General features: G+C 37.5%; 1 protein-coding gene across 2 annotated transcripts; it reads right to left on the minus strand.

Annotated features, from left to right (window-relative positions):
* Nucleotides 1-1,781: 1,781 nt before the first annotated feature.
* On the minus strand, nucleotides 1,782-15,683 carry LOC139971677 (uncharacterized). Of its 2 annotated transcripts, none has more exons than XM_071978359.1 (12): nucleotides 15,556-15,683; nucleotides 11,085-11,207; nucleotides 10,080-10,193; nucleotides 9,497-9,744; nucleotides 8,730-8,919; nucleotides 8,322-8,522; nucleotides 7,234-7,457; nucleotides 6,717-6,949; nucleotides 6,205-6,413; nucleotides 5,746-5,974; nucleotides 4,707-5,392; nucleotides 1,782-4,319 (listed from the first exon to the last, which is right to left on the minus strand). In XM_071978359.1, the coding sequence occupies exons 1-12, from the start codon at nucleotides 15,617-15,619 to the stop codon at nucleotides 3,949-3,951; spliced, it is 2,892 nt and encodes a 963-aa protein (XP_071834460.1). In that variant the 5' UTR covers nucleotides 15,620-15,683; the 3' UTR covers nucleotides 1,782-3,948. The 2 variants fall into 2 exon arrangements, with proteins under 2 accessions (XP_071834460.1, XP_071834461.1); XM_071978360.1 differs by lacking the exon at nucleotides 15,556-15,683 and adding an exon at nucleotides 12,798-12,951 and having other exon boundaries at nucleotides 1,783-4,319.
* Between the last annotated feature and the right edge of the window lie 6,964 nt (nucleotides 15,684-22,647).

Consider the following 22,647-nt stretch of genomic DNA (forward strand, 5'->3'; position numbering starts at 1 on the left):
CTTTGTAACCATTGGCACCGGTTGTATGCAATATTTCAATCGGGCGGGATTTATGGGCGCGATATTTCACACTAGAAACCTCGTTCCCACACAGCACGTTAATTTTCTAGCTATGGCCTGATAACACATGAAAACTAGTCACTGAAATAAAAAACTTTTTAATAGTCACTTTCGCGGACCCACCATGTAGCGTTACTATCAACATTGATACACAACATTAAACTTTTGAGTCTGCTGGTGGGAGAGGGTGGGTGGGGTGGGGAGGTTCACTTGGCTGCTTAAAGACAACTTGATTTGGCTAATGTAAACAGTCAAGGGCGGCGGAAGCACTTTTAATCTGGGGGGCACCGACATCAAAGGGCACATTGCAGAAATTCGATTGGACTGATGCAGCCTTATATTTAGTTTCCTTTATAACTCTTATTGTCTTATCTTATTTGCGTATACACATCACTCCATCAACGCCCCCACCCCCCCCCCCCTCAAGGAAAATATACATACTAGCACTGCAATATCCAATGTGCAAACTGGGAAAAAAGGAACAAGTTTTCTTTTGAGACAAAATGAGGTGTAATCATGCTAGTTGCTAATGTAGGAATCCTCCGAGTTAGAGTTTATTTCTCGTTAATATCTTAACCATTTTTTTCCATTCGAAATAGCTAGAGTTTGACCCACAGAAATTCATTAAAAGTCATGGGCGTAGCCAGGATTTGCAAAGTTGTATGCACGACTATCTGAGTGGAGCGCCACCATCGGTTGGCGCGGAGCGTACAAGAAATTTGTTGGTTTTACAAACCCCTCAGATGGCCGGAAACGGCCCTTCCCGAGTGTTCATTCTGGTTCCCTGGCCTCTTGCTAACTTGAGACACCCCAATTTTTATGTAGAAAAAGGGCACATTTTTAACCTGAGGAAAGTGGGGGGGGGCACGTGCCCCCTGTGCCCCCCCCCGGTTCCGCCGCCCTTGTAAACAGTACAAAGTAAAACCAGGAAACAATGGTTTTCTTCAATCTGTGTAATATTTCAATATATAAAGAAAATGCTTTGAAAGAGAATAATTAGTCAAAATAAACCTAAAAGAAAAAGATTGTGAAATGTGATAAAAAATGTCATTAGCAAAATAGTTTATGTAAATAAAGCATATAAAGTTAAATATCAATTAAGTTGGTAATCAAATCCATAGGATATGATCAAAAATAAATTCTGTATCAAAGATATGATAAATTCTTTTTTAGAATGCCAAAGGTGAACTAATCCAAATCGAACATTTAAAAAAATAAACTGTGAACAAACGGAAAGGATGCCAATCACAAGGGTCAGTAAAATTCACGGAAAGAGAATAATTATTAATCTTTATATAAATTTATACAAAACTCTTTTATTTTGAATTATTATTAATGTTATTACATTTTCCTTATTCATGTAAGTTATGAAAGAACTACACTTTTTCCCGTTTCAGTATTTTAAAACTCCCATAAAATTAGCATCTTTATGATACAAAGATATGTGACTCCATTATATGAAAGACCCATTACCTGAATAGCAATGCAATTTTTTTACAGCAATTTTGACCTTCTAAGCTACACTGCATCTTTTGCAAAGATCGAGTGACATTTTCAAGAGCAATTTCAAAATGATGACAACAAATGAACAAAGAATAATGATAATAGTAGTAAATAGTAGTAGTAAATAGAAGTAACAGTAGTAGTAAGTAGGAATAATGATAATAATAATAATAATCATAATAATAATAATGATAATAATAATAATAAAAAATAATAGTAATAATAATAAAAATAATAGTAATAATAATAAAAATAATAATAATGTTACTCTTATAACAAGAGTTACTAATGTGAGCCATTTCTGACTGTTTCTTTTGAATATTGTTTTATAAAAACATTTCTTGTTTGATGACAAATGAAGACTCATTTATCTTAAAGTTATAGTAATGAAACATAAGCATTTGAAATTAAACAACAACAAATTAATAAATAAATAAATATATTTATATAATATTTAAAATGAAAGAGAAAGATTAAATATATAATAATAAAATGGCTATATAATATATATATATATATATTCAGTGATACAAAATAATATTTTTGCCTGCATTTTTCTCCTTTGCATTGCGGTCACATAAAACACAACATTGGCAAACCTTTATTTCCACCGATGGATTTACTTTTGAAATTGAAAAACGTTCTCCAATTTTGTCAGACATATTGCCTGACTTAGAATTGATATGTCACATTTGTTTGGTTTTTGTTCTAGTGGTGACATATATAAGTATGTATGTTGCTGCTTGATGCAGACATACAATGAAAGTGTGACATTTCACCTTGCATATTGCTTTCATGAAACATTGAATACAAATAGCCGTAGAGGTGGAAGTAAAATGATAAAAAAAACAAAAACAAACCTCCTAATGAGAGGAACATAACATATTGTTTGTAGATTTAAAAACAAATCCTAGTTGCAAATCAGAAATAGACAAATACCCACCCCCTCCACTCCCCAAAATTGTCTGGACTACGATAACTTAAGTAAGTTATCATAGTAGCCTCCAAATATACATATACGCCACTTTAAAGGCTTGCCAAAATCAATGAAAACTTTGCACTGATAAGAAAATTGTAATATGATTTGAACAATTGCACTGTTAAGGATAATATAAGTTATCTTGCCTCTCTGACTACTGCATAGACTCCTTATAGGTAATAAAATAGCTTTGCATTCATTTGGTTTGGGCACTGTTTTTTTGTGATTCACATTTCATACAGTAATATAGTTTTTTGTTTTGGTTAAAATATATATTATATTACAATTGTTCTTATATAAATATTCAATAATTCATGAAAGACCTCTTGAGTATTGATAACTTGTAAACAAATAGGCACTCACACTCCATACCATATACATTTTTTTCCATTGGGGGGGGGGGAGAGGGGGCTTCTCAATGAATAGTGTAGTTAGTGGCAGAAAATATACTTATGAATGTAATTATGCATGTATGTATGTATGAATGTGTATATGTATGTGTGTGTATATACATACACATGCAAAAAGAAATTTGATTTATATATATATATATATATGTAATATTTAGTAGAGAATATCACCAATTCTTCTATGATCAAATGGCAAGGAAGAAATTATAATTGCCTGAAAAAAACATGAGCAGTGCTAATAGATGTGGGCAAAGCTAACAGATTAATTTACAACCCCGGCCCTCCCCCCTCCCCATATCTAAAGAATTAAGTACAAAACCACTACATAGCAGCACATGATACAACCGAGCCAAATCGCATCTTACAGATAGCGAAACCAGAAAAACAATAGTTGCCATTGTTATTGCATACAACATACACATCATTCCTCATGCTCTCGATAACTTCTTGCAATGTGATAAAGCAACAACGGACTTGTAATGAGGAACTAGAAATATTGCCAGGAAGGGCGAATGCTACAAACGGCTAGTTTCAATGTCCTCATGATGAGGAGTTTCATTTCCATGACATATTTCAGCACAAACAATATTAATTGCACGATCTCTTCTCTCATTGTTTGTCTCTAGCTTTTGAGGTAATGTTTCCCTTTTCTTTTGGCTATTTGCGTATGTTCAGATATCGGACAAAGTTAAAGTCGAAAATTTATATATATATATAGCGGGAGGCCCGGGTTCGAAACCCGGTGGAGGCTGGAAGTTTTATCACTGTTCTTGATTTTCCAACTCATTACGATTTTCAATTATATAAATAAATATATATATACATATATTTTTTGTTCTGTTTTGTGTGTGACTGCAAAGTCTTAAAATGTTAAATAACTAATATTACTGAAAAATGCGAGAGATACACCGTTCAAGAAGGGATTAAGCAACCCCTCGCCCCTCCCCTCCACACCCATCTGTGGAAACCTCTTCTAATGTATAGTGTAGAGGCAACTCACTGTTCAAAGACATTTCTTACTATCTTCCCATTTTTCGGTGGCAACAGAACATCGTTACTTTGCAAATGGAATTGTCCATTTTCTTGGAGCATGCCGGAAGTGAGGAGAACATATTTTCCTTGCCTTTGAAAGGTCTCGCAGTTACAGCCCTCGGGTAGCACCATCGTCTTTATCTTCCGTAACTGTTTCTTGCTGAGGACGGCCGGGCAGTCAGGGCAATCTCGAAACAGAGGAGTCACTTTGACTCCAATTGTATTCTGGTCAGATAACGGGCGCGTGATTCTGATGTTAAAATGGTGCTGAGACTGGCCGGCTAACTCTTCGACTGCTCTCTTCGACAGAATGGTATCTTGGCATAGTGAACATTCTGTGGAGAGATATGCAAAAATGAGAAGGAAAATATCACGTCTGCATCTGAAATGGACCATTGTTGATGTCAAGCTTTCCAGAGTGATTCCCAAGCTTTGATGCCCAACACCCAGCATCTTTCATGGGACTAAGCCCCGATCCATCAGACCGCCACACGTCAGAATCCGTGCAAAGAATGATCTATGAAAGCTAGCTAGAACTATGGACTTGATATTTAGATAAAACTGATTAATTGACCTATGTGAGCGAGCTCCAAAAAATATTGTATGTAAATTTAACGGAGTCCATAAACAATCCAGTGACCCGCCGAAACTGTTCTCTTACCCTAAAGTGGGTCGCACTTCATTATTTTACAGAACACATGAGATTTGAAGGATGTCTTTACCTTCTGTCTCTGGTTGGACTTGTCCATCCTGACACTGCATGGTTTGAAGGTCAAAGTACTGACCATCTCTGCAACAACCCTTTGCGTCCCGGGCTTCGCGGATGTCCGCCACTTGCTTGATTCTCTCGCCACAACAGACAGCTGTGAGATTGTTGTAAGCCGTGGAACCGCAGCAGCTGTTTTCATTTTCCTGAGTCAGGTTCTGGACTCTGCCATTGCAGCAGACTTGTCGGCCATCCTCGATGACCGTGTCATCGCAGCAGATGTGAGTCAACGGGTTGTAAAGTTCATCTCCGCATGCCACGCTGGAGTAGAGTTTCTTCTCTTCAATTCCTTCGCTGAGGTGGTCATCTGCCCGAGCTTCACGGGTTCCAGGGTGGTGTCTGGCAAACCGAAACCCTTCGCATGCTCCAAATTCTCCAGAGTACAAGATACCTCCGCAACAGGTACCCAGTTGGTTGTCAAAGTCGGTGGCGTCGCAAGTCCTACTGAGTAGTGCCCCGCTCACCTGGTAGTGTTCATCGAGGCAGCGATTCTCCGGGAATTGCTCAACCAGCGAAGACCCGCAGCATCCTTGGCCGGGTACCATCTCATGGAGGGTACCTTGGCAGCATATCTGGTCAGTACTACCGCCATGATACTTTGTGGTACCGCAACAAACTTCGCCTTGGTCTTCCTTTGGCAGGCTAATATGCAAAAAGTAAATTGGGACAAAAAAAGAGATAGTTTTCACAACAGCTCAGGGGAACATTTCAATTCTGAAAAACAGACGAGAACAAACATTTTTATGGTATCTCTTAGGCTGCAGGTGTACAAGGTGAGGTGAGGAAAGGGCATGGTTGTGGGGGAGAAAAAAATTGGGACTTCTTTAAGAGAAATGGGTCAAGAGGAGGGAATTATAAACCTGGGACCTTTACTACCTAAAAGGAACTTGTTCTAGCATTTTCCCTCTCGTATGTCTCGTCACCGAGAACCCTTGACGAAAAATATTTTCACCCTCCTGCCTCCATTTCTATGTTTTTTTTTAAATTGGGCTTACCGGACACCATCGCAACACAAGTGAGTGCTGTCATCGAAAATGCCGTCACCGCAGCATTCGCCATCTGCTCTCAGGTAAATGGTATCGCCGCACAACTGTTCGTCAGCTGCCACTGCTACTTGGCCAATGCAAGTTTTGGCTACTCCTCCTGTGAAATGCCAGATGCCCTCGCAGCAAACAGCTTCTCTAGCGTTTGAATCGAACACTCTTCCACGACAACACTGTGGATCTACAAATGAAAAAAATGGAAATTTATAACTTTCCTCTCTCTACATATTTTGTGTGTGAGTGGATGGGACAAGGTCATCCTGGAAAATTTGCAACATTAATAACACAGACTATTTCAGAAAATGAGAAAGAGAAAGGTCACGTTTCTAAAGGGTCGGTTGAGCTGCACCATCTGTTGAAGTATAATAACCCTAGCTATGATAAAAATGGGGGCAGCATTTCAAAACTTACCTTCCATCCCTGCTATGGAATATACATGGTCGTCACAGCATTTATGTGTGCTGTCGCTGATGGGTTTCCCTTGGCAGCAAGTTTGGCCAAAGGCGCTGAGCTGATTATTCTCCTGACACATCTCGACAGTAAGCTCTGTGATGGTTTTACTGTAAACATGGTCTTTAATACAGACTTCCGTGACTGTGTTATAGAGGGACAAACCGCATCTGAAACATCAATAAAAAATTTAAAAAATGATAACGTTGGTAAAGGGGATCTTCCAGTGGCAGATATATTCGGACATTTGTAAGACGAAAAACAAAAGAAGAAAAGACACAAACAGAAAGATCTCACAAAGCTGATTGAAAAACCTTATTTCAATATTTTTGTTTTTACTACCTTTTAGACAAACAAACCTTATCTATAAATAACAAAAAAGTTCTGAGCAGCATGATTTTGTACTTGCAATGTCACTTGTAGAAATAGCAACAAGATCGATTCAAAAAAACAGTTGAAAGTTATTAACAAACCTCTCAGCAAATTCCGAAGGTATTGGGAAAACACGATCCTGAAAGCAGCTTTGTTCCTCTGGGTGGTGAACAGCATGGCCACAGCAATGTCTTTCCAATCCCCAAGGGTTAGATCTTTCGTGCACACGTATGTTACTGCAGCATATCTCGGTCCGAGTGTCGTAGACTTTCCTTGCACCTTCGCAGTATTCGTGGTGTGGTTTCTTCACTACCAGGGCGCCACCTTTGCATATCTATAGGGGGGAAAATAAAGATAAAAGAATGAAGATTAAAAAACTAGATTAAACAAGTCAGATAATGTATCTTTATACTTTCAAATGTTTAGTACATGCAACAGAAGTTACCAAAACAATATGGAGAAAAAAAAAGAAAAAAAAATGAAGTGTGGCAGAACTAGGAACAACAATTTGTGTTTTTTTTTTTTCATTTTGCAAACTGCTTGGTATGTTTATAACTTGAACTAAGACTTGTTCATGGATACAACTTGTGGAGAAAAAAAGTCTAAACTGATACTTACATAGGTATCACTGTTGTAAGTAAGAATTCTCTCGATCGTAAATGGCCAGTTATCACTTCGCAGCGAGCAGTACGAATCTTCGAGCACGTCCCTATGGACAATTTTACCTTCGACGCAAAAATCCCTGCTCGGCAAGATGGCGGTACCGCAGCAAATGTCATCCGGACCCTTCCTCTTAAGGTTCTCCCCACCACAGCAGATTCTCTCATCAGTATTTATAATCTCTGGAATAAAGATAAGACAAATCAAATAATGGAAGAGAATAAAGACAACATACATTTTTAAGGACATCATTAAAGACACAGGCGGGATAAAAAACCCCAAAAAACAAAGAAATCCCCAACACAGTTTAACACATCCTTTTTGTGCGATGACTTGATAAAAAAACTACAATTAAGAATGGAAAATGTTGTAGAGATTGATCCTTTTTGAGGTGCCACTGTTAGGTGAGGTTCAATATCCCTCTGTGGAACATTATTACTTTAATGACAGACAAACATTCTTCCTGCCTTAAAAGAACCTTGTTTTGACAACTTCTTGATTTCAGATGATCACAAGGTCAATTATAATCCAAAAGCTTGGAGTTTGTAATCCCAACCAAACATTTACTTACTGGGTTATTCTTCGACGACTGTTGGTGGGCAAATACAGATATGTCTTGTAACCTAAAAGTTTAACATTTTACCATTTAATAGCCACTGGCTAAAAAATAAAGGGACAGTGTTTCTAACATCTCGTGGCTTAAAGCGAATTCTGACTGGCATTTTCCTGAATCAGTTTTACTGTACAGGCCTTTTAGAGCAGAACAAATACTAATTGCTGATAAAAAATAAGCAGTAATACAAGGAATATGTTAGGTATGGAAAATTATGACTATTGTTTTGCCTTTAATACCATGAGTTAAAGATCTTTAATGTCTACCGGCAGAAAATTGAAATTCCCATCCCCATTTTTTTTCTTTTGTCTACTGGCAAAATCAAACGGCAGAATCCACTGCCATATGTAGCCGGTAGATATCCCTGCATTTCAACACCTCTTTTCCTTTTTGCTTTCTTTTTTTTAGTAATGTCCAGAGAGATCGGTCTTACCGTTCCCGCAACAAGCATCGGAGGGATGTTTATCTCTAACTTGACCATTCTGGCAGGATATTTTGTCTGAGGTCCAGTAACTCTGCTGACCGCTGCATTCTTGGATGCCTGGGATCTCTGGTACTCCTTCTGTGATTACTCCTCTGCAACAGCTGGCATTGTGTCGACTGTAAGGCATGTGATTGCAGCAGGCACCATCAGCTGCCGAAGGGAATAAGTCAATAATTTGATCATCCGAAAATGTTACGAGGCGAGGACGCCATTTTATAGAACACTGTTTCTTTAAAATAGAAATATCATGGAAATTTCTGAACGCTTTAACAGATGTGCAATGATTTTAGTTCCTTGCCATTTTTTTTTAACCATCTGATCTACTTTGACGAAAGAAACAAAAGAACTTCTGATTACCTGACCCGACATCGTGAACTTGTCCATAACAGCAAACTTCTCGGTTGGGGTTTAGTGTCTTTGAACCACAAACGCTGTTTCGTCCCAGTTCGATTGCCTCCTTTCCGACCCCATGGACCCAGACGTGAGTCGTGATATCGTACAAAACGTCGCCACGACACCTCAGATTCGATTCCTTAGCGATGACTCCCTAAAAAATTGACAGAAAACAGGATTCTATTTACCAGTTCAGTTTAGAGTACATTGAACGCTACAGCTAACGAGTCTATTAGCCAATCAAGGATTATTCTACAGATCATAACATTATAACTACAAATTATACTGATAATATATAATAATTTAGAAAATTAGACAAACATTTAACAAAAACACAAAGTGAAAGGCTGTTTTCTTATTGTAGGCCCATTTACTTCAGATTCCAAACACTAAGATAATACATAGAATTTAAGGGGAGAGAAAGCCTACTAAATCCCTTTTGGGAACTACTTGCCCCCTTGCTCATGGAAACGGTTACTTCATACCAATTTTCACAAACATTTTCTCTCACCTCCTCTCTCAACCCTCCCTCTATATTCTCTTCTGATTTTGACCATAAAATGAAAAAAGATGAATTGAATACTCCTTCCACATTTAAAACTTCCTCACAAGCTGGTTAAGATAGGAATCTCTGTCTGAGTCAGTAAGGACAATGTTTGGGCACTCTGAAATTTCCCAGATCAATTTCTACATTAACCAGTTTAACAAGAACATTAAGAAAAGTTCCTCACCGAGTCACAGCACATTTCGTTATTTACATGATAGAGTTCGATGTTTCCGTCGGACAGGCGACAGGTACCGTAAAGCCAAGCATCTTCTTGTTCCGGTACCTGGTGGACTACTCCATTCACACAAATTTCAGTAAGTGTGTTGTATACTGCATGCCTTCCGCAGCAGTTGCCGACACCATGTATCACCTGACCGTAACAGCATGTGTCAGTGGTGGGGTCAATGTAATCTTCTCCACAACACTGCAAGCCTAAATAGAATCCAAAACCAAATTAGAATGAACACAACCACTGAAACAGGATTTTTGTAAAATTGCTATTTTTATCTTTGTCATGTGATCCCATTTGTCTCTCCTATTTATAAAGATTTACTACAGAATTCAAAAAGTGATCAAATTCTGTAAAAACCAAAAAGACAAAGTACATCTCGTTTACATTCTTCTAGACTATATTAAATAGTGAAAATGATGAGAAATCGTTTAAAGTGCATTTGTCACACTGTAATATATGCATCCTCTACCCATACAATACCAACCCCTCCCCCCCACACCCCCCACACACCCTTATCAATGTAGAAACAACTTACTGTCACTTCTTGGGAAAGGGTGATCATTGCAGCACTCCGTTTCTATCCGTTTGTGGATCCTATTGTTACAGACTATGTCTTCATTTACCGAGATCAGAAACTGGCCAGATGGCACTGAAAGGGAAAAAATAAAAATACATCAAAACGTTGGTTACTATATGACCAAACTAGTGATACATAACTGTTATAGATGAAAACTACCTCAAAGGGACATACAGTTTCTGTTGTTGCTGTTTCTATTGTTGTTGTTGTTGTTTTTATTTATTTATTTTGTTTAGAATCTCTCTTGACACTATTTCAACCAGTAAGAACAGAGGATGAAGAGAATGCTAAGGGAAAGAACAGAAAAAGACACCAAGCAAATATAATTCATTCATTTACAATTACACAAGCATCATTTCTAACAAAACTCTCTTTTCCTATCAATTAAAGATGATGACAAAAGCTGGGAGACCGCAGTAACAATAAAGTAAAAAGAAAACGGTGAGGCAGTCCATTTTTTTCAATGTAAAATTAAAATGTAAAATTGTCATACTATTTTGTCAAAGTTTCACATTTCAGACCACTTTAAAATATCTTAACATGTTCCTTTCATTCATTGAATCTTATTGTTCATTGTAAAGATCCTTTAAAAAGGAAGCAAACTGTCTGTCTCTATATGTTCATTTCATTATTGGACTTAATAAAATAATAATATGATATTTGGAATGATGATCAACAAAGTTGTCACTAATTAATGTAATATTAACATGCAAAATACAATATCTCAACTAAGACTAGCTTCATATGACATGGTAAACACACAATAATTGATTTGTCAAATAACTTGACGGAATGAATGAAAATAACATTTTGATTGACAATTGACTTCTGTGCACTTTTAGACACTAAAAAATCCATACATGCCGAATCATTTAAGATGACCCGGTGAATACTTATCAAATATATACATAAGCCAATGCCAGATTCATCACATATCAGAGGTAATTTATGAGGAAATCTTACCTTCCACACAAGCATATTCTTCATTGGAGTTATCAAAGACTTTTCCTTGACAACAGAGTTCTCGCCATCCGGTCTTGTACTCTTTGTCGTTCCAATAGTCATAACAATTATCATTCCCGTAACCTACAATAAAAAGATGGAGAATACATGTGTAACGCACAATGAATTACGCTGTGAAAAAGTAACGAAATTCTGCTGGTGAATGCAATCCATGCATAATTGTTGCTTACATGGAGGAGGGTGTGGGAGGGGGGGAGGGGAGGGGCAAGGGATGAGACATGATTGAAAATGGGTACTTGAAGTAATATAATATATAATATAATATGGGAATGAAGTAATATATGCTCAAGATTTGTCCAGTACTTTGTTTTTAAAAACAAACTATTGTTTTCCTTTCCTTACAAGGAGCATGATGCCCATATTGAACACCAGAGCATTGAATGGCTTAGGATCTCACCAACATTTGTAGCTTTGTTGATCATTTGCAACTACTAACTATTAATTGTTAGTCATTAATAGTTGACGCGAAGCGTACAAGAAAATTTCGGCAAAAAATGCTTCCCAGATCGCTGGAAATGGCACTTCCCAGGCATTGTAAATTGCATCTAAGCATTTTCTATTTTGAAATTACTAGCAATATCATAAAAAACATACAAAAAAAATATGCTCAAGGGGGGGTGGTCGCCCCCTTTGCCCCCCCCCCTGGCTATGCGCTTGACCCTATTAGCATTTCATGGTTTTACTACACAATACTGAATGCTACCTAACTGAATGTATCTCACTTTCTAGATACATGTGTAAATACAATACGGTCATGTATTCATACTGCCAACAATATGGAACAATTTGTAGCATAAGTACAGTAATGTTAGTATATGAAATTGTGAGTTCACCTAAGGTAGTGACTGTATTATACTAGTTTGACACTGCAATTACAATTTCATATTCATATAAGTTATATTGATTACAGTAGATGTATTGAGACATTGTGAACTTTAAAAAGTTCCTTTTGCTTGCAATAATAAGAAGGGAACAGTTAGTCTATAAAAATAAGCCTAAGATTTTTATATGGTGAATTAAAAAATGTTATCCCCCCACCCCCAAAAAATAAAGTACTCATATTCAGTTTATAAATTGCTGTATTCAGACAACAAGACTGGGTAGTTTGATTCCATAAAGCAGTAGGCCTAGGCTCAGATTGTGGTATTTGGTACCACCTATGTAAGTACTCTGAACTTCTTGGTTTGCCATGGTTTGAGGAACTATCATACATCAAACTCAACTTCTACACTGCTACCCAGTAACACTAACAGCCTAGTCTGGGCCTCGCCTATGGTGCAAACTCCCAAAAATACTCTCTTCTAAAGGACAGACGGATGAGCATAAGTTTGGCAATGGCAGTTTGACGATTTAATGTGTAAGTTAAGTACTAACTTACATATGCTTTACCTGTAAGCTGTAGGCAAATTGGTTACGCCTATGCTTTTGTTGCCTAATAAGTAATAGGCATATTCCAGCTTTGTCTAACTCTAAGTTACGAACGAGCACAGTGCGGACCGATAACTAAGCCTAGGGCCTAGGCCGGTAGTTCGGCTGTGGTTGTTTTTCTTCCTTTTCTTAGCTTTCAACCATAGTCACCAACATGCGAGCTGAACGTAATGTCTTTTTCTTACTCTCCCCTCACGACATACTTTTAGGTTACAGTTAAGTTACCACGACTAAACATAACTCGGCTAGATTTTCTGCAATGTTCCGCCAGTTAATATTTTCATGGAAGTACACTGCCATGGCGTTTACAGTAGTATTCATGAAGTTCCAACTTCCGAGTGTTCGGGAACAATGGTTGACCTTGCTCTACGCAAACATGCGTCTTCGTTGTTTCATAGTTCTATATGCTAACGCATCCCTGTGTGCCTTGATTGCGAAATTTTTGAGGTCAATTGTCACTATTATCTTGGTGACCTAAACAGACAAAGCTATTATCAAGTTTCACTATATGCTGATAAACATCATATATTGCGTACCTGGTCGACCGTCAAGTTGCTTCACTACATTCTAAAGCAGCGCTTTCAAAATTTTCTTCATTGAGACCACCCCCCCCCCCCTCTTAGCCATCCAGCTAAGCTGCGACCACCTTCCAGAAATATTTTTGTGATGGCTGTCCTGGGGGAGGAGGGCTAAGTGTCCCCCCCCCTTGTGATTTTTTTGCTGATATAAGTGGCTAATTAGATGCAAAATGGTGCTACCATATGCATCATTTTATGTATATTAAAGTGCATGTTTTCTTTGTAGGAAAAGTAGCCTAAAGTTAATAAATTACATTTGATGAAATAAAAATTTCCGAAATGATAATCAATCAATATCATATCAATTTTTTTTAAATAAAGCAATTACCCACAATGTCGAGATAACAAATAACTTTTGACAAATAAAGGACATAAGATACAGTTTGTAATGTAAACATCGATAAATATAACCGGAAATGTAGCTATTGTTTAACAAACATGATATAAAAAAATTGTTGGCTGATCGCGGCGAAAATTGCCCCCCCCCCCTTCACTTTGGGAACCTCTGTACTAAAGGAAGTTGTAAAAGTGAGGAAGTGCAAGTGTTTGCCGCCCACGCCTTATTTCCGACATACTGTGTATTAACATTAATTGTCTTCGGATTAGGCTATATCCCTAGGAACAATCACTGATCCAATAAATACAAAACACCGATAAGCTTAAGTCGAACTCTGTGTACAAAGTATGGAACGGTTTCAAGCAAGTTTTCAAGCACCAGAATGTGCCCTTAATTTTTTTTGAACCTATATAATCAGTCTTCCCGCACAAACAGTAATTTAAATGACAGACAAATTCCCGGCATGAAGTGTTGAACAATTATTGAACTCTCAAGAACGGTCATTTTGATCGTTAAGGCCTGGTACAAACTGCCTATATAATTACAGGCGTGAAAATTTCTAGTTTCACAACTCACCAAATGTAATAGTACTGAGATATATTGTCGTGCTGCAACTATAGTTTACTATGTACGGTATGTTAAAGATAGAATGTTGCACTAATGTGATGTACCAAATCCATGCATGACACTTGTAACATGCATATGCATATCCCGATTGTGCTATAGTTTTTTTCTAAAAAAAAAAAAGGTCTTAATGCATAAGAGTTTCAGAAAGACTATATATCAAGTTTACACGATCTAGATGCGTAATTTTCAACTGGGAATCAGCGATGAACCTTCAGGCATAGCTCACCAGATGAATGATAAGAATATAAGATCATACAGTGTACACCACTAAAGGGAGTTATAGCTATACCGAATGAGGCAAGGTGGTAATATACCAGTGCCTGTAGTGTATATTTGACGTCGTTTCACCGGGACGGATTTATCGACGACGCAATGCTTGGTCTATAATTCCGAGAAAAAAAAATCGACTTCTATATGGATATATCCGAGAATGCAACATTAAAAGTCGATCAATACTTGTACAATTCTTATTATGATGTTTAGAGAGGGCCTCTGAATCTTTGCCTATACCTCAAACTATAATATGCCGAAAGACAGTACTTTTGCATCGACGTATATCAGTCGATCGCCGGTTTTCCCAGCTTGGCTCAAACCAATTTTTGCCGTATATATAATTGAATTTCAAAAGATATGTTCTCGTTCATTCATGTTTTGAACGGAAACTTGACTTTGACCTCAGTTCCATCGAAAAATTGACAATCATACTAGTAATTTTCGAGTAATATGCACTTTTGAAATAGAATGTAGGGACGTGTAGCTAAATAAACCGAAACAATATTTAGATTGAGTTGTTTGTCACAATTAATGATATAAAGGTTATTTTGTAGGCTTATCCCCTCTGTAAGAGACTAAGTTAGTATGATAGGATGATATATCATCCAATGTATCCCTATATATAGATTGATAGTATCTATAGATTGACTGTATTGGTGTAAAGGATGTATATAAAAGCAACAAAAAAAGTCTAAGTTTGAAAATAATTGAAAGCCAAGCAATAAAACCATCACGGCTGGTCAAATATTAAGATACAGTTGTTTTACCCAATTAAAATTTTAGTCATGTTCGATCAAGTTTATGAAAACGTATTCAATGCTGTGAAAACTGTGTCTGATATACTTTATGGTCATACATCTATTTTCTGATCCAAATGGGGTAAAAAGAACACCTTGAACTATTGCTAAGTATATACAATATAACTATATAGGTCTCCCATATTTACTCTAAGTTGGAAAGAGTTAACTTCAGATGCAATGCCAACTATAATCCTTATAGAATACATTATGATGCTAATATTTTGTTAAATTTTTATATATATATTAGTGAGAAATGACAAACATTTCTCGGTCTTAATACTTCTTTACTTTTCTCTTCGATCGTATAAAATGTTTGAAAAAAAAAAAAAAAAACTATAGCAAGATTGAAAGAAATAGTAAATCCTTACCTTCTACTCTTCCGTGATTTAAAAAGTAACCCAGAAGGGTAAGCGCTGCTAAAAGTTTATTCATTGTTGTCTCTCACTTTGCGTATTCTAAGTTTACTGGGTCTGCTCAAACCAGACGGTCTTTTTATAAACAAAATCAGCTTGATTTGCCGCCATTGTTAATTCAACGTCGTTGGTTGGATCCCCTATTTTTAGAACGGGGAAATACCCTTCAAACCATGCGATAAACCTCAAGGTATGTACTTTGGACCTCGCGCTGGATGTATACGGACTGTGTACAAGTTTAAAAATATGCATACAATTAACTGATCAGTTGCATGAATGGATTGCGTAACGCGTCCGGTATGAAAGCTCGATTGAGCTAAACTGAAAGTTGTACATTATAATGACGTTAGTTTGACAACAAAAATAACATCGAAAATTTTGGAGAGTCATTATTTTAAGTATAATTATACTATATCAGGGGACTGTTTTAGAAACAGATTTTGATTGGTTCAAAGATTCAAGGTATTACTTTTCGGTAACAAGGTATGATTATAAGTCATGCGTAGTATTTATGGCACAATATATGGATGCTATATATTGCAAAATGACAAGCATTTCAATCCGGTAAATTGGTAAACAGAAGGAAAGCAAAAACAATAACTTAATAGTTTTGAGTTTGATCTAATAATTACGTAAAACTGGAAAGATTTTTTTTTTTATCTGAAAACTTTTTAAGTCGTGGCATGCAGGGCTTGACTTGAAGAACAAGAGGGAGGGGGGGGGGGGAAGTTTGACATTTGCCTTGCTTTCAAAAGGGCACACCGGGCAAACGAAAGGAAACAAGGCTTTTAATACAAAATAGAACACAAACACACATTCCGGATTCGTGACAGAAAACCGGAACGGATCATGGAATCGCTTGTTATACGAGAAAATAACGTCTAAATGACTACGTTTTCCGCAGCTGTTTTCTGGCGCTGACATCCGGTACCTATCATAGTTTCCGGTAATTTTGAGCCCTCATAAAGATAATAATGAGGTCACCTACACCTGCAAAAAAGGGGGAGAAAAGGGAGAAGGGGAGAAGGGGGAGAAGGGGTGGATGAATAGATAGGAATACCGATGTATTGTTTCACGCCACTGTATCACACTCATTCCGGCCATGACGTCATACATTAAGAACCGTAATCGTAACAAGTTTTTAAGTTGGTATATAAGCTAATGATATCATTGGCGTAGTTCTCGAAACGGGAGGTGAAAATATCGGTAGAAACCGAAATTGCTATACCGAAAACGCGGTGTAAAATAATACATTGAATGGTAAAACGTAATTACATGCACGTCCATGAAACGTGCTTCACTTTTCACTGTATATGCCTATAAGTTGCGTTCGTATAGCTATGATTTTTACACTGATTTGCAAATAACAAGGGGTAGAAATCAGATCGGTCGATTTGGATGGGAAACCAAAAAAAAAAAAACCCCATCTATACTTGTTAATCCATCCATGGTGTGTCAGAGAAAAGAAAAAAAATGTGACCAACTTTGCTATGATTTCACAATATTGGATAATTACATTTACAAGAACCTTATGTAGTGATGATAATGCTATAGCATATATACACGTGTGAAATGGACGTATACATAATGTATCCATGGTAACACAAGGGGTTTGTCAGTCCGTTACGCCTCCTCCTTCAAAACCTATTTGTTCCCATCTTTAGGCTAACTATCGTAAAACTAGAGCCCAGTACAGGATTTCAAAGGTGGATGGTGGTGGTGGTGGGTGGGGGGGGGGGGGTGGACGGGAGCTTAATTCCCTAAACAAATTTAGGTAAGGCCTTTACGGAAGGACGTCCTCTGAACCGGGGAGTGGTGCAATTCTCCCCAGACTGAATGTAAATACAAAATCCGCCTACTGACCGTTCTACCCACTACGACTGAGGATGGAGGTGGGGCATGCCCCTCACCCTGCTTTGATGGCAACATTTCATCATAAAATGTCGATAACCCGTTTTCGTATTAAGTTGGTGTTATTAAGTTTGACACCACGTTGCACGTTATACATGGCTCATTATCATGATGTAAATAACTTAGGCTACCTGCAATAGCCGTTCTCTTCCCGGGGAAACGTCACTGAGCCAATGGTACACAACTTCATACCTTTGGCACACAAGATATTGGGTTGGTAGGAAGGAGGAAGAAATTGCGACTACCATGGGGAGGGGGGAGTAGGGAGGGTATGGGGGAGGGGCGAAATGTAAGGTGGAAAGAAAGGTAACGTACCAATGAAGTAAATTATTCCATTCTTTAGATTACAAGGTTTATCGTTATGAATTTACATCCCTATACCGATCCGTTTAGTATGTACAGGTAATGAAATGTGGGTTTTTGGAGGGGGTGAGGAAGGGGTAGTGGAAGAGGGTCGTGAGAATGAAATATACAATGCCTAAAGTTGGTTATTTGGCGGATGTGAACCTTTCGTTGTCAATATTGAGTAATAAGTGTATATGACGTCACAGGACCTGAGCTATGCGGTCTACTACTACTAGTCAAACAATACAAGTTGTATTGTTTGTGTATTCACACTATAAATAGTTCACATAGGAATCCCCAATACTGCGCTATATGCATGGTATAGCTGCTGCCACATCTATAAAAAATAAAATAACAAGTTTCTTTCATTACTCAGGTCTTTATTTTTAACCTTTCTAAAAGAACAATTTCGAAAATTCAAATGCAAAACAACGTGGATCACTTGGCATGTCCGTGACTCTAACGAAAAATGGACAAAGACTCCGGTATTTTTAGTGTTCAAATTTAAAATCAGGTCAGCTGTTTCAAATATAGGCCTATATTATTGCATCATTTAATATTAATTCGGTTCATCCTCTATACATATATAGTTAGAGAGGCAGGTACGGCGGAGGGGGTAGGCTACAATCCCGTGGCCCGAGGTCAAGAAGGAGACCGGCAATATATAGGATATAAAGAATACCGTGTTCTCTTTTCATAATATAAAGGAGGGGAGACGGGTGCATGCAAAAAGGCATAATATCTACCCGGTGTCCCTGTATTTATATTACAAAAAGGAACACAGACAGCTAACTTTAGCGACCCCATCTTATATGCGGACGCGAATATAATGTGTGATATTGAAGGTGTATAGGTTCATTCTGGTATAGCTTGTTGAAAACTCTCTACGTCCTTTTATGTATAGTTTCATGTTTCGTAAAAAATCAGAGCAAAGTAGTTATGATAAATTAAAGACCATGAGAGTCTCGGCATATATATATATATCCTCCTATATGTATTGCAAATGGGTATATCGAGGTCTCAACGAGTTTACCATATAGGCCTACACGCAGTGTGAATATTCAAACAAATTTCGCGAACTGTTATAGTCTAGGCATGTGCATGCATTTAGGGGTAGCTATACATCCGAAGGAGAAACACACAGTTCCATAAAAGTTCCATTACAATGAAGAACGCATTTTATTCCTATATAATGTTTGAAAATCAAGAGTATCAATATACGCTGTTATTGGTGAGTATAAAACGTATTGCGCAAGTACCAACATATAGTCATTGTACACTAAGAAATGAATGCCCCCAGGGTACGTTTGTTAATAACGGAACAAATTTAACAATCATCGTGTATATTTAACGTGTTTTCCCCATTTATATATAAATAGTTAGTTTATGCTTACCGCTTTCTTGCCATAAAGTAACGAAATTAAAACACGGTTTGTTTTGTCATTCCCCCCCCCCCCCTATTATAACGAGTATTGACTTTATTACACCATTACCTTTGATTAATCCAACAAATAGGGGCTAAACGAGAAATAAAATTTACGATGACATTTGGTCACGCATTTTTAATAGGAAGTTTTGAACTCAATATATATTTGGTATTAACGGAAGCCTTGAATTATAAATGTTACTCAATTAATAAGGGCAAACATTTATTTCTTTGTAAAGGGAAGCGCATCAATTTGTAATGCAGGCTATATCAATATCGTTTCTGAAGAAATGCTTTTGGAATATCGATTGTGTTGTATGTGCCTTTCTAAAGAAATGATGGGATCATTCTATAAAGTGCACTCAGTGTAATGCCAGTTTGTATCACAGTGCAAAGAATAAATGTTACGTACATTCTATATATAACTGTACTAGCTTGAAAACGTGCGTCGAGGATCAGAGTGGACCCGGCATGGGGACAATAACGCAACTTTTCAAGTCTTTATTCTTCCTTAATTATATTTTAAAATAAGAATAACGTATTATAATCCCATGTCTCCCAATGTTCCCCTAATCGACCCATTGGGGGCAAGGCGGGGCTGTAGACCCCGAGCCCTCTGACCCCGCCCCCACCTCGTTATATATGTTGATGCACAATTATTTAATGAAGAGTATTAGCTTGATTAGTCACGTTTCGTTTCAAATCATAACTTTATATCAACCTTATAAGTTGTCAATTTGACCAATTATAGCTTGTTTTTAAATAACTATAATTAATAGAGATGATATAGAAGGTATCTGGGCGACTGAATGGTGGATAGTAATTCAAGTACAGCAGATATCTTAGTCTCGTCTGGTAAAAGTACTCGGTATCTTTAGAAGGCTGCAAACAAAACTGAAAAACCTACTTTAAAATCCCCCAGCCCCTTCCCCGTCCCCCGTCCCCCATCCCCCGTCCCCCGTCCCCCGTCCCCCGTTCCCCGTCCCCTCTTAAGCTGTAGTGTGAGCACTACCCCTGAAGTCTTGCCATTCATAAACGTAGCAAATATAGCAATGATGTTGTAAAATCTGATGTTGGTTATACTTTGGCAGCTTCAGATGTCTCAGTCTAGGCTAAGTATGTCTTTCCCGTTACATGCTTATAGAATCATGCGCCGTACACCCCAATACCTCACCCCCTCCCATCACCTCCATGACAGCCATATCCCGGAAATTGTAGTTCCGATCCATTTTCGGCAGTCATCAAGACCAATACAAATGACATGTGTCTTAGAACTGATTATGGCACACTTAACGCTAAATCAGCTCACATTGAACAACGACTGCGGTGCTGGCTAGGTGAATGTCAGATCGGACCTTATCGGGACAATTATAATCACCGGGCCCCAAAATCGGGAGGTCTTTGTTCATTGTATAAGCTACAGCACAAATCCTTGCAGGGTATACTAAACTGCACAATGTTGGTTAGCTCGCGATTAACCAATAGCAATAAATGTGACGTAAGCAATTGCAGCTTAATTCAATGTCGAAAACGAAATACGTTCAACTCCTCGTATTTCGTAATGACTTAGATCAAAGTTGTATTTACTATTCCGAACCAAAGTCCAACAAAAGCCATTGAAACGTATCGAAGGGTAAATATTTATGGCATTGGGGGTTCCTGGATGACAGTTGAAAGCAATTGCTTGTTACAGTATGAGTATAGGTGACGGAGAACCGCATGGTAGGGTTTACCAACTTGCACATGGAACATGTCACCAATTAGGGACCGCGTGGTTAAAGTTTCATGTTATTGATACCTTTCAGTTAATTCACCCTTCCGTTTCCACATGTTTATAAAATTACGCAACTGTTCTTCCCATGAGCTTTTCGTTTTTTTCACTCAAGTTTAACTAGATATATGTTTGTAGGCATATCCTGCAATTCTTCTCATCGACGAACTATGTGGAAGATTTGGTCCGCATTCAAAACTGTGCCATTAACTGGTGGAAATCTGTTTTACCTCCATGGTCTAAGCACGTGATGATATCAACTTCAGCTCAGATTTGTGCATGCAAATTAGCCAATACGCACAGTTATACAAATTAATATATACATACAAATGCACACATATACATTTATATATATATATATATATATATATATATATATATATATATATATATATATATATATATATAAAACAAAGATTCAATTGTTCACTTCCTGCTGCAAGAGTGCTCAGTACGTAGATTATATTATAGTATACCTATACTGTTATTTACAGCATAGATTTACTTTAAGGTGGCTGTTAAAAATCACATATCATCAATACAAATAATCAGCCCCCCTCCCCCCTTCGCACACTACTGTCGATATTATTCAACACACTTACATGCTCATCTACACCTGAACTATAGAAGCCGAAGCTTATATCCTCTTCATACAGTATATATATCTACTTAAGGTAACAAGGTATACTTCAATTATCACAACTGCATATAGGTTTCAGAATTTGATAATTTTCACACCAGATGCATGTGATTTATTGGCATCCATACACACATCCGAAAATACCAATCTTCTTCATAGTTGACCATAAACCTGCAGTCGGACGCTTACAATATTTTATTTTTTTATTTTTTATAAATACCAAATAATTCACACAAAAAGATCTTAATTTTAACAATTCAGCGAGAGCTGTAAATATAGCGACAGAGTGAAGACAGTGTGTAACACACTACATGTTAATCATTGTATATGACTTGAAGTCATAACCAAATCTTGTCCAGAAAAGGACATCAATTGAATTTAATTTGATGATTACATTTGTAAAGTGTGACCTGTTCTAGGTATTCATGACGAGTAGAAAGAGGGGGAAAATGTGGGCTGCATCGAAAGGGGAACACTGTTTAGTGACAGCCCCTCAACTTTCCACGGTACAATTATTGTGGCAGTAAAGTAACACATTTATACGACCGTGTATTTAATTGAATGGTCTTTAAGGCGTAAAATAACCCGACGCCCTTCAGTATTTAACAACTGTTTCAATGTAAAAGGACATTTCATGACATATGTGTGAACTTGTCGTTCTATTCATTATTATTTGTTTAATTCATAATTATAACGTGATTTTATATCATAATTCTAACATTCTAAATAATTCCGTGCAAAGGTGCTAACGGTTTTATATTTAATATTCCCCTTCGCAGAAGGGAATCTCAGAAATCAGGATCACGGTGCGCTATATTTATTCGTTTCCGAAGGAACTCGTGATACTATATCGCCGTCATACCGCCGTGCATCATCTAGGCGCGTAGCCAAGGAGGGGGGGGGGGCGAAGGGGGCGACCGCCCCCTTCCTTGAGCATATATTTTTGTATGTTTT

Source organism: Apostichopus japonicus, chromosome 8, assembly GCF_037975245.1.
Source record: "Apostichopus japonicus isolate 1M-3 chromosome 8, ASM3797524v1, whole genome shotgun sequence".
In the NCBI taxonomy this organism is placed as follows: Eukaryota; Metazoa; Echinodermata; class Holothuroidea; order Aspidochirotida; family Stichopodidae; genus Apostichopus; species Apostichopus japonicus.